The sequence below is a fragment of the Pipra filicauda genome, unplaced genomic scaffold (assembly GCF_003945595.2).
Source record: "Pipra filicauda isolate LSUMZ 115617 unplaced genomic scaffold, ASM394559v2 scaffold51_size4534324_pilon, whole genome shotgun sequence".
Taxonomy (NCBI): domain Eukaryota; kingdom Metazoa; phylum Chordata; class Aves; order Passeriformes; family Pipridae; genus Pipra; species Pipra filicauda.
The window spans coordinates 2946906-2963471 of record NW_024104665.1 but is presented as its reverse complement, the minus strand read 5'-3'; the positions used below and the strand labels follow the sequence as shown (position 1 = coordinate 2963471).

The window sequence follows — 16566 nt, the reverse complement described above, 5'->3', positions numbered from 1 at the left end:
ATTTAATAAAAATCAACCTGCCCCTTGGAGTAATTATTTGCAAGCTACCGCAAAATTAGTGACATGGGTTTTGCAAGAAAACATGCACTTAATTTGTAAGTACCTTGCTTAATGTTTTACGTTACAGCAACCAGCTCTGACCTGGATGCTAAAACGAAGCTCAGATGCGGGTGGCAGCTAAGTAAACATAAGCAAGCTCAGGAAGAGATTTACTGTTTACATTTGGTTTCATTAAGGTTCTTCCCTCTGCCAGTCACTCCCAGGGGATGACAAGCGCTGCTTCCCAAGCACTGCTTCCCTGGAGCGCGGCGCACACGCCGGCCAACACCGAGTGGAAGACCTGCTTCTTCCCACTAATGGGCTGGAACCGGCCGAGGGATTTTCCTTGGCGCGCCTGCGCGCCAGCGGCCACGCTTTGGCGGGGCCTGGAACGCGGTACGGGCAGTGCGGGAGCGGCGGCTCTGTCGCGCCCCGAGCCACCGCCGGGCTCCCGGGGGAGCAGCACTTGGGCAGCTGGGCTGGGAAAGCCAGGCGGGCAGGGACGGCACGTCCCGCGGAACCCCACGGAAGAGCTCCCGGGAGCGCCCGCAGGGAAAGGCGGCGCTCCACAGCGCTGCTTCCCCCTCCCTCCCCCAGGATCCCGCGCTCCCGGCGCGCGCCCGCCCGCCTCCCGCCGGAGCCGCTCCGGGTTGGCTGCCGGGCCGCCCAACCCGGGCTCTCTTGGGACGGCCCATCAGCCGCGCGGGGGGGGGAATTGGCGGCGCGCCGGTGCCCGAACGAGCTCACTCCGGGGCCGGAGCTGGCGGCCCCCCCCGCAGGGAATGGTTGGCCCCATCACGTGGGGGCGGTGGCGGTGCGGCGCCGGCGCGCGGCTCACGTGCTGCGGGCGGTCATGGCCGCGCTGCTGAGCTCCGCCGGGTGCCTTCGGGCGCTGCGCCCGCGACTCCCAGCGCTGCTCCCGGCCCCGCTCCTGCCGCTCCGCCGCCCGCCCGCCACCCGCCCGCCGGGCCCCGACAGGTGAGACCCCGCGCCGCCCGGCGGGGCCGGCGGAGGCAGCGCCCCGCACGCCAAGGACACTGCCGGCCGTGCCGCCGGGCCCTGCGGCGCCGCTCGCAGGGACTGCCCCGGGGGCTCCGCGGCACCACCCGGCCCGGCGGCCTCGCCGGCGTGTCCGCGGCCTCATGCTGAGCGCGGGGCAAAGGCCACGCCGTGGCCCCGCTTCCCACCGGCTGGGTCGCCAGGCCGGACCGCGCCTCCCGCCACCACATCCTGCTGGGCTCGGAGCGAAGGAGAGCCCCGAGCGCCCGGGGATGCGGCTGTGGTGGGACACACAGTCCGGAGGGGGAGTGGAGGAGGAGGGGAAGACCAGAGGGTGGAGTGGAGTCACCATCCCTGGAGGTGTTCAGGAAACGACTGGACGTGGCACTTTGTGCTCTGGTCTAGTTGACATGGTGATGATCGGTCGCAGGTTGGACTCGATGATCTTGGAGGTCTTTTCCAGTCTAAATGACTGTGATTGACTGTGGGTAACTGCAGAGTTGGAATCTGGGCTTCCTCCCCGTGCCCTCTGACTCTCTTATCAGGAGGAACGTTCCAGTTCGTTTGCCGCGGTTCCCTCTCCCCTCGCGAAGGTAGGGTGGGAAAACTCAGCCTGCCCCACCTGTGTACATCCAGACTGCGGTTTTGACCATATTAATATGTGGTTGGTGCCCTACAGGAAGCCTGGAGACACAACTATTCATTAACACAACTACAGACACGCAGTGCTTTGTGAGCTGATAAAATAACTTAGTGCTGCCAAAGGGAGAAAGTTGCTCTGTCCTGACTTTCTTGTGCTGTGTTACAGTTCTGCTGCTCCCTCTAAGTCGATGTAACTTAACTGTTCTGGTTTTCTGCCAAGACTTTTCTGCTATTCTAGATAGATAGATACGTTCAGCAGACGACTTGGTGAGTTCTAGTGCTGGTTCAGAAGGAGGGATGGGAACAGACAAGAGTGAGCATTGGGAACTCCTAAGGGAAGTCTCACCTCCAAAATAAAGTTGTTGTTGCTACTTGCGCTAGGTTTAGTACTTATCAGTCTTACTCTGGGGCTGTTTTTATTTGGTAGCCTGATGAAAATCTTACGTAAAAAAGAATAGTTTTCTGCTGGCTTTAGTCACTGAAGTGTATCACATGCTATCAAATGTTATAGTTGGTGTGAAGGATGGAGTGGTTCAGGAAGGACCAGGGAACTGGGAGGATGTCTGCTCAACAGTTGGCAACAGAACCACACATTTAGTTGTCTGCAAATCATGAATAAACCTTTCTACTTTCTAGTAATTAAATTATGTTTGCCTCAGTGTGAAACTTAATTCCCTAAATTAATTTGTTCCAAGAAGTGCTTTTCACTGAAATTCACATATGACTGATGAAGGACTAAGTGCTGTTTTTCTCTAGTTTTTTTCCATTTTTTCCGTTTCTGAAAAAACTTCAAAATGCTTTCTGCAATGATATTTTGGCTCTAACAGCTGGGTTTTGGTTTTCTGGCTGCTCCCCCCCCCCCAATGCTTTTTTCTTGCCGCAAGAAACTTTTTGTGCATTCCTTCTGTCCAGTAATTTCATTCCTAAAATAAGATTTCACCTAAAATCTTTGTCTCATTGTCACGTTATGGGATGGGCTAGAGCACAAGTGATGCTCTAGACCACAAACTGTAAAGCAAAGGTAACACTTATGAACTGAAATTGCGTGTATTAAGTATATGATCTCATTTCGCTTTTTTTACCTTAAGTAACTATTCATTGTTGTTTCTTTTTCTACTCAAGCCTTAATTTCTGCAAATGGACTTCCTTTGAAGAATTAGAATGACACATGGACTACATTTAAGCTTACTATACCTGCTGTTTAGGTCTCAAGATTTTGAGTGAAACACAGTCCACTGCAGTAAATTCCAGAGACTTCATAAAATTCTAATTGGAATAGTAAGGGTACACACACGTGTTTTAAGATTAAATAAATAAAAAGGGATGATTAGCATTTTGCAAGAGGACTGTATATATATGTTTGCATATGCTTGATATAGTTGCTTTAGCACTGAACATAATGAAGTCAGTTCAGAGGTGAGTCTGTGAGTCTGATAAAGTTGCAGAAAAATTGCAGATCTGTTGACTGGGCTAAAGATGTGAAGGAGCAACCATCACATTCCAGCTAAGGTTTTATCAAAGCATTGTTACTGCTCTGGTTTTTAATCTAAACTTCTTCTGCAAATGGGTTAGGATAGCAGGTGGATAACCAGTTGCATTGGGTGCTTGAGAAGTGTTTCATAGCAATTCAGATCTAAGGCAGATTTTTCACTTGACCACCTCTAGTATGGAATGTGAAATATACTGAGCTATATGTTGTAACTCTCATGCCATGCAATTTTATTAAGATAAACCGTGACAGACCAATGCAACAAACTTCAGAGTTACAGCAGCAAACTTCAGCACTGCGCTGATTTATGTGATACAAACTATTTACTGGAACTTTGTTCACAGAAGGTTCACTTAAGTGAAGAGTGCCTAAATTTGTTGCTGGAGTCTGACTGTCAAGAATGTAACAAACCTGCTCTGTTGGCGAGTGTTTAGAGCAGATTGTGCATTAACATCAGAATGTCTTGGGGGACTTTCTTCTACATAATGTAGGTGATTATGTTATGGTTTGATGTTACAGCTTGCTGCTGTGGGAAAGTTAGTGCTTGGAGAAGGGGTATTGGCTTCATTCTTTCCACACTGACCACCCTCCTGTTGCTGGCCAGCTTGTCTGGCTCTAAATCAGGGAAGGAGAACAGTTAAGCTCCTAAAGCATAGATCATGGAAGTATAGCTTTCATGATAGGAGGAAAATCAAGGAGAATCAATACAATAACAAAAAGAAATCAAGCCACCAAACCTGCTCCAGCATGGGCTCCTCTCTGGAGCCCACAGGTCCTGCCAGAATGCTGCTGCTCCTGCACGAGCTTTTCTCTGTGTTATCTGTTTTCAGCACAAGTACAAAACCCAGCCCCATACTTGGTACTTTAAAGAAAATTAGCTCCAACCCAGCCAAAACCAGCGCAGAAGGCACATGTGCTATGCTGTTCAAGTTGTCCTTGTAAAGACTCTTGCCTTTTGATGTGTTGTGGTGTGTTTGAAGCATGTTGGTGAGATGGGAAAGAAAATATCCTTTTAAAAAAGGTCTTGTTTCATATCAAGGAGTGGAGGGGGATTTGATTTGAGCTTAGAGTAACCATAAGTTAAAAACCCAAATGATTCATGGTTGAATGCGTGGTACATTTATTTTTTTTTTTTAATTAGCTGCAAACAAGTTGCTTTTGACTGTTTACTATCGTACTCAGCAATCCATCACCACTGAACAAAAACGTAGAACTGAATGCTTAATTACATTAGCAAAATGGTAGAATTAATGGTCTTTAAAAACACAGGAGACATACAGTCGACTCACTTTTGGTAATACTCTGTTGTAATGAAGTTTCACAGAGTTATTGTTGTAGTTGGTGTGTGTGTTTTACTGATGGATATAAAATGCATAGATACTTCCCAAGAAATCACAGAAATGTAAAGTTGGAAAAGACCTCCAAGATCAAGTCCAGCTGTTAACCTAATGCTGCTATCTTTACTACTAAACCATGTCCCCAAGTGCCACATGTTTTTTGAACACTTCCAGGGATGGTGACCACCACTTCCTCAGGCAGCCTGTACCAATGCCTGACCACCTTTTCAGTGAAGGAATTTTTCCTGATATCCTCAGTGCAGTACACAGCAAAGTTTTTCTGTTTTACTTGTGATGAGCCACTTAGGCAAAATGTTTAGATATTCTCCAAGAAACTTGAGATTTCTCAGTCTACGTAAAGGAACTTTAATTTTTCTCTATTACAAGATTCCACTCTATCTCAGTGAAACAGGTATACAGCAGCCTGAATATTGTGGCCTTTTTTTATAGGTGATCATAGCTAAGTCAGGGGAAATACTGTTTAACAGTCTTGTTAATTATGCTGGGATCTCAGGTGGTATATTTAGACTTATGTTCAGGAAGTTTAACTAGGGTGGGTCTGTAGTGCTTTTATGTACACTAATGAATTTTAACTCTCTTAAGTTTACCATTATTCTACTTGGAGCATGGCTTTATTTTGGGAACTATTTCATACACCTTTTGCCTTGCAGATTCAGTACTTAGAAAAAGCATAGCAACTACCTTATTGTGGCTCTGATAAAGGGAGGCAAATATCCATACGGTGACTTTGTAATTGTTTTTCAAATATTTGGAATTGGTCAAGTTTTACAGAAAGTAAACTTTCTGCTGCAAGGGAGAACACTGGCATCGCCTACTTTTTGAGTTTTGAGAAAGATTGGATGTTTTTATTTGGGCTACTGAGGAAGATATGTTCCTTTAGGAAATTCAAGGCACTGCCTTTAGTCTGCTTTAAAAATGTGGAAAATATGTTAAGTACGTGAGAAGGCACTGGGATTCTCACTAAACCCTTGGAAACAGAAAAATTTTACAAGCTGACTTCGCATAAATTTCTCTATGCACACTTCATCTGTGCATAAGTTTATCTGTGAGTTTATCTTCAGCTATTTTCCCAATGTTATAAGCTAAATTGGAGGTGAAGAATTGCCACTTGTGTTGGGATTACAAATGCATGATTGGTTAACCTTTCCTGTGAAGGTGAGGTCTGCAGCTGCAGAGGCAAAGCTGAAGATGGTGTAAAGACTCCGGTATCAGAAGGACACTTCTAATCCTGTGATTGTGGCAATAGGAGAGAGATCACTCTATAGAGCTTAGGATATCCTTTTGAGCTTCTCTTAGTTCTGAAGGATAGTAAAGAGAAATTACACATTTGGGGAAAAATCAGATTGCTCATTGAAACTCCAGATCTGAAGTATATTGTGCAGCTTCATGCGCTTGCGAATATCATGTTTCACATAGAGAAAATCTTAAAATGCCATTTAAAGGTAGTTGATGAAAGTAAATGCTAGCACTTGTTGCAGCCCTCGCAGAAGTATCATGCGTTCTGCTGTGTAGCACAGCATTTAATTCTGAACAAAATTCATTAAAATAATTGAAAAACGAGGTTACATCATAAGACCATATAATCTAACATCTAGTACTGAGACAGGATCAGAAATGTCAAGGTGATGTGTGATAGATTTTTTTCACCCTCCTAATCTCACTTTAATACTCCTACTTACAAAGTTTGACTGAAGTATCCTGTTCAAATATTTCATTAAAATTAATATTATAGCCATTAATATTAGCCATGTGGTGCTTAATGGATTAGGTCCAGTTGTTTCTCTTTTGGAGAGTGGGATGGGATAGATGAGTCCTTTGAGTCTTTTAAACTTGGGGATTTTTTTATGGAGTAAACACATCATGACAAACTGATCATTATCTGCATTTAATCTACGTTTGTGTTTTAAGATTTGAGAACCTGAAGTTGTCTTTTTTTACTGCGTAATGTTTCATGTTTAGCGGTGGATCATTTTCAGTATTTTTTGGCTGTACTGTTGCAAACTCCATCTTAAGTTTCTGCATTTGTATTTTGTCCAAAACATACAACTTTTTGTGGTCTGTATTGAGTTTCCTTTTCGTTGATTTCAGACCATTACATCAAGTAATCGAGATTACTGAAGTCTGAGACTTTCCTTCTTGGAGTTTGCCACCATTACAGTGTCATCCACAAATTTGATAAGTTTGTTAACTTTTCTATCATCCAAATTGTTACTGAAGCGATTGAATGGACATAGATTGTACCAGTCTTTTCCTAGCTGAGTCAGGAGATAGCTTCATTTAGACTCCCACACAATATTTCTAATTTTGCAACAAACCACATTTTAATTTTGTATATATATTTAAATTTTTTGTTTAGACAGCTACTGTACCCATATTTTGTAACTAGAAGTACATTGTATCTCCTTGGTTTGCTTATGAGGTTGTCAGGTGAGGTGTTGCCAAAAGCCTGTACATCAGTCTGTATTTTTTATTATGCTTCTGTTTTTCCCACAACTTCCGTAAATTTTTCAAGGTAATTCCAAAGGACTGGAGTTTGAGTAAGGTCTTGAGTAATGTGTCTTTAGTGTAATTTATCTTAAATGTTTTCAGAAATTACTTAAGTCATTCTTCCTTATTCTCACCTACACCCCATCTCCTTGTTAAATTAGTAATGATATGATAGTTAAAATTTACATTAAATGGTTGCAATTAACATTTCTTGAAAGCTGAACAATGTATGATCTGGAATTTTTTTCCCTTTGAAGAAGTATGTATAATTTCTAAAATTATCTTTCTTACATTTAGAAGCCTTTCTTACTGCACTTTTAGGTGACTTCCTGACTGGAAAGGTTAACATGACCTTGATTTTTATCCTTGCTTTTTTTCTATTCCCCTTAATCATATGCTGTTTTTCAACTTCTAAAAATTAGAGATTCCTGATGCATGGATAACTGCCTTGTTTTGTTAACTTCTTCTGTTTCATGGGGAAGTTGTGCCGTTAGTATAAATTTTCAGTATGTCATCTACTGCGTTCTTCTGTTCTTCACTTGGTTGCCTGAAATCAAACTGATATTACGTCCCTTAATTTGTTAAGTTTGCATCTTTTTTGGAAGCTGACTTTCTGGTCTGCTCAATCTTTCATCTTATTCAATAGTGACCTCTTAGGGTTTTTTTTTCATCTTAAGTTTTGTGTTCTTAGTTGATTTGTAGTGCTAAGTACCAGACTGAATACAGTAGATCCCTGCAGCTTCATCCAGCTTTTGAAGCCACAGTTATTTTTAACAAAGTCTTACTATGGGATTGGCTTAACATTACACAGTGCCTTAAATAGTGCTAAAAGTGTAACTTATTCAGATGCTGAAGGCCTCCATATGATGAGGTATACCTGAGCATTACACTAAACTATCAATATTTCAGATTGATAATTATAATTTAGGTGAATGCTAGTGAAAGTTCCTGAGGTTGTTTTATACTGTCATACCATTTTCATCTGTCTCAGACTGAAACTTGGACTCCTATGTTGCCATTCCTTAAAATGTCTTCAATCAGTATAAATTAAGAGAAGCACCAGTAGCATATTTGATAATATTGGGGTGCGTGTTTGTGTGTAAATAGAAATGCCCAATTCTGCTCATCTTTCAGAAGGTTGAGTGTATAAAAATAACACTTCATATAAGTAATATTTTACAGCGTGCAACTGTAGCCATAGATATACTATAATATTCTAAACTTCGGTTATAAATAGCATCATACTAAATGTTAAGCAGGAGAGTTTAGTTACAAATGAAACTTAAGAGTCCTCTCATGCTGCTAACCAGCATATGTTGAGCATGCACATATTGTATTTATTGTTATGCTTAATCTGATGGAGCTGTGCAAGTGCTTTAAGATATTTGTGACTAGACCGTGGAGAATCTTACAAAGCACAGGACTTAAAAACCTTACATAACAATTTGTTTATGGTTACAAGTGTGCTACATGTCATAAGATACAGTTTAATAGTTTGAAAAATACTATAAAACAATAGTAGGTTTTTATAGAAAAAGACATTGCAATTTTAATCTGAAGCTCAAGCATTTTGTCCACTTGTGCTTAGATTGTTCATGGAAATCAAAGTATAAATTTCTGTATTACAAAGACAGTAAGCACTCTGTTGATACTGGCTTCCTAAGCATTTTTTCCAACCTTTCCGGAGTATTCTGAAAAGCTTTCAAGTAGCTTTTTAATAGGTACATAAGAGTAGATGATACCATTTTCTTTTTTATCTATATCTTTAAGAAAAAAACAAAAAACTTGCAATCATTGCAGTTTCATTCTTATAGCGATCTGCTGGCTAGCTAAAAGTTGAGTATTGCTGTTTATGTGTTATTAAAGAGTTATTTAAGTTATAGACATCTCATTTGGTTGTTAAACCCAAGAGGAGTTAAAATTTACTATCTTACTGTTATTTTTACCTTGTACTGCTGAATTTTATTCTAGTTAGTGTAATGATTTCTGTTTTACGGCAAGTACCCTTGTGTCTCGTTACGTGATGCAGTAGAAGGAGAAAAGGAGAAGGAAGGAAAGAAAATTACACCCTTGGGAATACTGTTAGGGAGAGATGGCATTAACTAGTAACAATAAAAAAAAGTTTGATGGTGTTAATCTGTCAAGCTGCTTACCACCAGAAGTGGTGTTTCAGTTTTGGTGTCCCTCCCCCTTTTTTTTTTTTATTCTTTCGATTTTCTCTGATTTTAAGCACCTATTCCTTCTCAATTTCTTTTTTTTCTGGATAATTCTGGTGGGGTTTGGACATCATGAGCTGTTCCTGCTCTAACCTGATGGAACAGTAATTTAATTTTTTGTAATAGTGGATGAATTGCTGTTGTACCAAATTAGTGAGTTAAATAAGCTTACAGAGGGATCTGACTAAAATGAGAGCTAGGCCAAAGGAATCAGTAGGAACTTATATCTAGAAGGAGCTAAAACGGACTGAAGGAGGGGATCTGTCCTTTTTTGGCAGTCTTTTTTCCCTTCTTCCATTCTTTCTTCCTTATCCTTTCCCTAGTGAAATACTATGCAGATAATTTGCTGATCTCTGGAATATTCTTCAGGAGGAAACTTGAGGAGATTGAACAATGTAAAAAAATGGCATGCTTGAAAAAGGTAATGCCAAATAATAGTGATGTTCCTCATTATTAAAGGATATTTTGAAATACCTTCAGGAATCAAATATCATCTAATAAACTGTTTTCATGGCTCCATTAGGAAAGAGATTCTGCTTCAGGGTACTTATAGAACTTGGGGCCTGCTCAGTTATCAAGTCAAGATTTCAAAGAGCAAAGAAAAAATTGTGTTTGGGCTACTTCCTGTTCACAAGAGGCAACCACGTGGTAAAACACCAGTCTGTTTTTTCTACCCCAGTGATGATTTTTCTGCCATTTAGCAGTTTGCTGCCAATGCTTCTGAAACACTGACTTGCCACCAGCAAGCTTTTTCCCCTCCACTGGACTTCCTCTCCTCTGGTCTTAAATGAGCACTGGTTGATGAGAAACAACCAGCAGATACACCTGTGAAAAAGCTTTAGGTGTGGAAGATTGTTTTGTAGAGAATGCCAGCACTCCTGACTTTTAGGCTGCCATTTCAACAAAATGTGCACCTGTTACTGCATAGCACTCCTGGAGCATCTGCAACAGCAGGGAGTACAACTATTTTTTTTTTAAATTAGTCTAGAGAGCTTACAGAAATTTAGCTGAAAAGCTATCTAGAGAGCCAGAGATGAGAGAGGGCAATTTCAGAAGCTGCTGAATCTTCTTTTTGCCACCCAGCAAGTATTACTTTCTTTGTATAGGATTCTGGAGGAGGATAGTCTGGTTTATTTTATGCAGTTGTAAAGCCAACTGAGAACAGACTTCCAAAATGCTTGTGAGAAATGATAATTTCACTTGCACAAGCTGTTCACAATCTTACTGTAGCACAAATACTATTTTTGTATTCTTATGTACATCAACTTATTCTCAAAAAAAAAAGCAAACTTGCTTTGCTTTGCTAGAAATAATAACGCTTTCTCATTATGCTTATTGTTGTCTTAATTTATTTTGAGAAAATAAATATTTGAACAAATCCAGTGTTGATGTTTGGTTTACATGGCAGAATGAAAGGATGCTTCATGCTGACTATTGTAAATTCGACAGGATGGAGAATGATCCTATTATTCTTTAAGCTATTGTTATCTAAAATACTGACCTCTGCATTAGTTTTTGTGTATTTGAATTGAAAAGAAAGATGCGATTTGCTGCTTTGATTTGCTGTGTTCTGGAAGATCTGTCTGTGACTGTTCTTGAAGTGATTTTCAAAAGTGTGAGAGCTTTTGTGAGAAGCTGTAACGGGACAATAAGATTTTTATAGCACTTGGGTGACTTAAAAATTTTAATTTTTGTAGGAGTAGTATTTGAACCATTTAATTAACGAGGTGAATCTAACTGCAGATCTCAGAGAAACAGTTGTCACTGTGAGAAAATGTACATGACTATATCTTAAGTAGAAAGACACTGAAACGAATCACCTATATTTCTTTGTTTATATCAATATGGAATGTTTTTGAGACACTGTTCAGTAGCAAGAAGTGCATTATCTTCTTGACGCTGTGTGACTGGCGTAGTTGCAAAATGACTCACAGAAGTGTAATCTCTGTTTTTGTGTTTGTTTTTATTTAAGCAGAAATATTATGAATCAAATAAGGTTCTTTACACTTGCACATCAAGAGGAAGGAAGTGTTAAAGAAGAACCAGTTTCAGAAATTCGAACCAGACCAACCTATCAGTTTGACTGGGCATTAAATAGAGTGGATAACTCTGTCAGAAAAACTGGCCGCATTCCTAAATCTCTTCTACTAAAAATCTTCCAGGAAATAAGCAAAGCAGGTAAGTTTAAAGCTGCTGTATAATGACTCAGCAAACCAAGGAAATGAACTGAAGGAATTCTAATTTATTTTTTGTCTTCAAACGTTGTTTAATCTGCTGCATATGTTGATGGACAGTCTTTAAATACTTCAGAGATGTTTTTGGCTTTGAATGCATGTTTGCTTTTCCAAGATTTTTTTTCTTTTGTAAAAATGCAGTGTACTTTTAATAAATGTTAACATATTGCCTTGCTTATTGTGGATTTTTTTTATCTGGTAATGTTGCATCTTCCTTATATAACTGTATTGTGCTCTCTGAACAGGGATCATATCTATCTGGTTTACACACTATATTTTTAAAGTGACTGTAGTGAACCATGCTGTCCTTAACACATTATGTGTTTTAAAACGGAATTACGGCAGGGAAATATGTAGGTGATCCCCAAGTTTCCACATTACCAGGTAACTGTGGTTATTCATGACAAGAAAGCTTTATTTTTTTTTAATTAAACGAAAACAGGTAGCTGAGGCATTGTTCATTCTGACAGATTCCAAACCTCTTTGGCTAAAGTAGCCAGACCACATTAGTATTTTGCAAACCAGCTGCCACAACTGATGAGGTTTGGTACCAGTTAGGATGAGTCAATGGAGATATTTGCTGAAGATACTCATTAAGTGCTACTGTCAATATTTATCAATGACAGCATGTATTTTTTTTAAGTTTAAACTTTGCTGTGTATTGCTCTGGACTGTAATGGCTTGTATAGCTGGGATTGTGCTTTTAAAAGCTTTGCATTTCACTGTTTAAAAGCAGAGTCTTTAATTCACACTCTTTAGGTTGAACTTTTTAGTTTTTCTTTTTGCATGTGATATCCTTTCTGATCTTGATTACTTTGGTTTTTTAGATATAAACTTTTAAGCTTTGCTTCTGGGTTTGCAAGAATTTTATGTCTCTAAACTTCTCTGCAAATAGTTCTTCATGAACCTTGACTCGTTACACAGTTTTTAGGAAGTCATATTAACAGAAACATTAATTGTTCGTAGTGGTTTCCTTTGGCTTTTTAACGGTATTTAAAAATAGAAGCATAGAACCTCACAAGACATTTAACTAGGATGCTGTTAGAATAAATGGCAAATATTTCCATATGAAAATTTAGTCCTTTTTTATGAACAATAATGAAACTAATTTAGCAGAAGTGTGGGAGGTTAGTGTTGATTTCTGCCTGTGTTTGTATTGTTCTTCCATTTCTAATTACAACTAAAAAAATGCCTGAAGAAGGTGCTTGCAGTGAATCTCTTGTCCTGCATCTTTCCATACGCATACTGCCAAACCTTTTCTGTCTTCTTTTGTCTTCAAGGTACTCTGTCACTAGTTGTAACATTGGCATTATGACACTGGAGATGTGTTGGCATTTTCGTTGCAGGAAGTAATTGTATGCAGGGATTTAAAAGTTAGTCAAGTATGACTTGGTGATCATACTTTACAGTATGCTGCTTTCTAAAGAAACTCTCATTTTTATTAGAAATTGCTGAGTTTAGATATAAAGATGTGATTAGAAAAAAAATGTGTCTCCAGCTTATTGAGTAAACTGTGATAGATTCTGAGGTTCTGCCTTAATTTGCCTCAGGAGCAGTAGTGAAGTCCAAGAAAGAGATGAGGTTATAGTTACTTTTTCAACATCTGGTACTAGTGCAGGAGTCAGAAAAGGTGCATAATCTTGCATTTTCCTTGACTATTCTCTAGATGTAAATGATCTCATTTATTTTATATTGAGCATGGACAGAAGTGGAAATGGAGGTTTATATTTACTCCAACTACCAGTTTTGGAATAGTATTGAATTGGTCTGAAGTATTTTGACAGTTTAGAAATTTATGAGAAAGTTACACCCCTGTTAGGATGAAACGATCTAAGGATCTCGAGTTGGGAAATTGAAAGTACTAGATAATCTGAGTTTAGGGCTTTGTGTTGTACTTCTTAAAATTTCTGCTCAGCTGAGCTCATTATTGTACTAAATGACATGTTTTATCACAAATCTTTTTCTTGATAGTGCACAGTAGTGTCATTGTTTAATCATTTGGGTATCCTGTTCAGTAAAAACCTTCAGTCTTGAGAAAATTGCATTCTGTAGAAAATGCTTAAATATTTCAGTAGGTCGGTCTCAAATCTTCTTTCTGATATTGAATGTATAGTTATTCATGAAGAAATTTGTGGTTTTGTTCCACTTGCAGGATCTCCAGGAAGTAACCAGACCCTGCTTTTGTTGCGAAGTTGTGGTGCTCTCTTACCAGAGGTGTCGTCACCTGAAAGAACAGAACTAGCCCATATGATATGGGACAAGATGAAAGAACTGGGTATGTTGGGTTTGTTAGTTCTGCTTGCAAGAGCAGCAAGGACTTTTTCTGTAATAAAGACAATGTATTTTAATAGTGTTTAAATGTTAGGTTGTACTTTTCACGGAATAAGCAGTAGATTTTATTATTCGGGTGAGTTTCTAATTCTGGAGGTTATACTGACATCTAGGGGTGTTAATAAAAAAATCCAAAGTTTTGGGTTTTTTTTTTGCAAGATGCTTAAATTGGACTTTTGCTTGATTTGCATTATTGTATTTTACTTTTCTGCTAGATGTTACCTTGATGATGGGCTGAGTATTCTTAGTGTTACCACGTATTTTGTCAGATGATGTTTTTATTTTAAGCAAGTCATTTATCTATAGATAATGCATAGATGAACTGCTTTGTGATAGTAATGCTGAATCTGTGAAATAAATACAGATGTAGAGACTATGGGATAGCATGCACATGAGCATGGGCAGTGCTCTTGTTATGTTTTGTCCTTTTATAAACACATGTGTTGTTAAATAGATGTCTCATATTTGAAAGGTGAATAAAAGGAAGCAGTCTGATAAGTTCATACAGAGTAAAATTGGCATGAAATTAATTACCTGAGAAAGCTAAAAAACCATGTTGAATTTAGAGAACCTACATTCACTGACTGTGGTTGAAACATTTCCTTAGGTGCTGTGTATGATACAAGCCATTACAATGCCTTACTTAAGGTCTACCTTCAGAATGAGCACAAATTTTCTCCGACAGAATTCTTGGCCAGAATGGAGGAAGCAAATGTGCAACCCAATCGAGTAGGTTCCCTTTTATAATATCTTCATTCTTAATAGTAGTATCCACTTATTGGTTGGAAATCATTAACTTCACCTTTTTGTTTTCTGTAGGTTACATACCAGAGGTTGATTGCTGCTTATTGCAATGAGGGTGACATTGAAGGAGCGAGGTATTCTTTTAGATTTATGTTTAAAGGGATTTCCACAAAATCTGTTTCTCATATTCCCTGCCAATAATCTTGAAACTCGTTTCTGTGTAATTCATAGAAATTGAGCCAAGTGAAGAAGAGGTTTAAGTATATTTTTTAACCAAGCAATGCGGGGCAATTTCCTGGAGTCTGCTGAAATCTACACAAAGCAAAATAAAAATGAGTGGTAGATCAGTGTGTTCAAGTTGTATTCACCTCGCTCAGAACTTGTTTTGTCATTTCTAAAGCCACCGTGAAAAAGTATGAGGCTATGAAGGCTTACTCCCTTTGTAAGAAAATGGCTACTGGGGAAAGGCATTTGAGAACAAAGTGGGCTGAGGAGCAAACAGTAGTAATTCTGTCTGTTGTTGTTACACAGGGGTTGCTGGACATCTGTCTAACATTTTAATTTTAGCAAGGTTAAGTTGCAACAGTGTAATTCTGGGGTGTGAGAAATAAGTAAAAGGAAGATAAAAGTACAGGCAAGATAAAAAAAGATACCCTTCTGTCTGCATATTTAAAAGTGGCAAATACAAATGCATATTAAAAAAATTAAAATTACCTAATTATAAGCATATTGTGCAGCATCCCAAAATTTAATTGCTCAGTAACATCAGGATTTGTGGTTTTTTAATGAGTTTTTTTTTTAGTGGTTTTTTTTTTTGTCCAGCAGAGCAGCAGTGTTTATCTTTTCAAAACAAAAATACCCATTGATTGTCTTATATTTTGCAGTAAGATTCTTGGATTTATGAAGAACAAAGATCTTCCAATCACTGAGGCAGTATTCAGTAGCCTTGTGAAAGGTCATGCAAGAGCAGGGTAATGTTTAATACCTTTTTTTCTTTCAATTACTTTAGCTTTACTAAAATATAGAGTGATACTGTACAGAAAAATTACATGCTGCAGAATAGGGTGATGGTTTTGAATGATAATATATAGAAGACTGTCTCTTTATACATTTTTGAAGCAAAACAGAGCTATTTAACAAAGTAGTTTTTTTTCTTGTGTCTGAAAATCTTGAATTTCAAGATAAATTACTGTACTTTTGTAGCGTTTGAAAAAAAATTGCTGCACTTAGTTCTGAACTTTATCATCTATTAAAGTTAAAAGAGTATTTTAAGTAATACAATAATTAAAAGACTTTCACCTTTTGGGATTTGCTTAGTTAAAATAAGTTTCTCTAAGCTTGTTGCAGTCTTTGTTTCCAGTTCTAATTAATTAAATGGGTAAATGTGGAAGTTGCAAGAAATATTTTGATTAAATATACTGAGGGTCTTTCTTTGAATTCTTCTAGAGATATGAAGAGTGCAGAAAACATCCTTTCAGTGATGAGGATGGCTGGTGTTGAACCAGGTGCAGATACCTATTTATCACTGCTGAATGTGTATGCTGAAAAGGGTGATGCTGATAGCATCAAAAAGGTATGGCAAGTTCAAGTTTAAATACAACTTGTTTGATCTTTTGTTCAGTATAGCTTTGGAATGCTTTCTATTCATGCAGGAGGAATAATAAAGAATTATTGCAGTAATTAACAATTTTATTTTTTTAATTGCATCTGAATAGCTGGTTAACTGAAAGCAAGCTCATAATTTCTTTAAAATACTTGTCTTTTGATAGTGGTGCTTCATTCTGAGAAGATAGATTTGTCAGTGAATGATTTAAAATTTAGGGATTTTTTTAAAGACAAATAGTGCATGTGAGGTATTTATGTGTTTATTTATGAAAATAAAAACTAAACCTCCATTATTTTGTTTCCATTGAGCCATTCTTTGGCTGCCATTGAAGCCAGAGGATCTTTCTGGTAAAAAATAATTTTTTTTGAGAGTTCATACCAACAGCTTAGGTATTAATGAGGCCGCTTTGCAGTCCTTTATG

The 16566-nt window shown here is 38.7% G+C and overlaps 1 protein-coding gene across 2 annotated transcripts in view; it reads left to right on the top strand.

Annotated features, from left to right (window-relative positions):
* The first annotated feature begins 877 nt into the window (after positions 1-877).
* LRPPRC (leucine rich pentatricopeptide repeat containing) overlaps positions 878-16566 on the top strand; it is an 87309-nt gene continuing 71620 nt past the window's right edge. The window contains exons 1-7 of one of the 2 annotated variants that reach the window (XM_027723417.2): positions 878-1017; positions 11206-11408; positions 13617-13739; positions 14403-14524; positions 14615-14673; positions 15424-15510; positions 15986-16112. In XM_027723417.2, coding sequence (XP_027579218.2) covers positions 893-1017; positions 11206-11408; positions 13617-13739; positions 14403-14524; positions 14615-14673; positions 15424-15510; positions 15986-16112 — 846 coding nt within the window. In that variant the 5' untranslated portion in view covers positions 878-892. Of the gene's footprint in view, positions 1018-11202; positions 11409-13616; positions 13740-14402; positions 14525-14614; positions 14674-15423; positions 15511-15985; positions 16113-16566 lie in introns of both variants that reach the window. The other variant, XM_039386965.1, reaches the window with a different exon arrangement.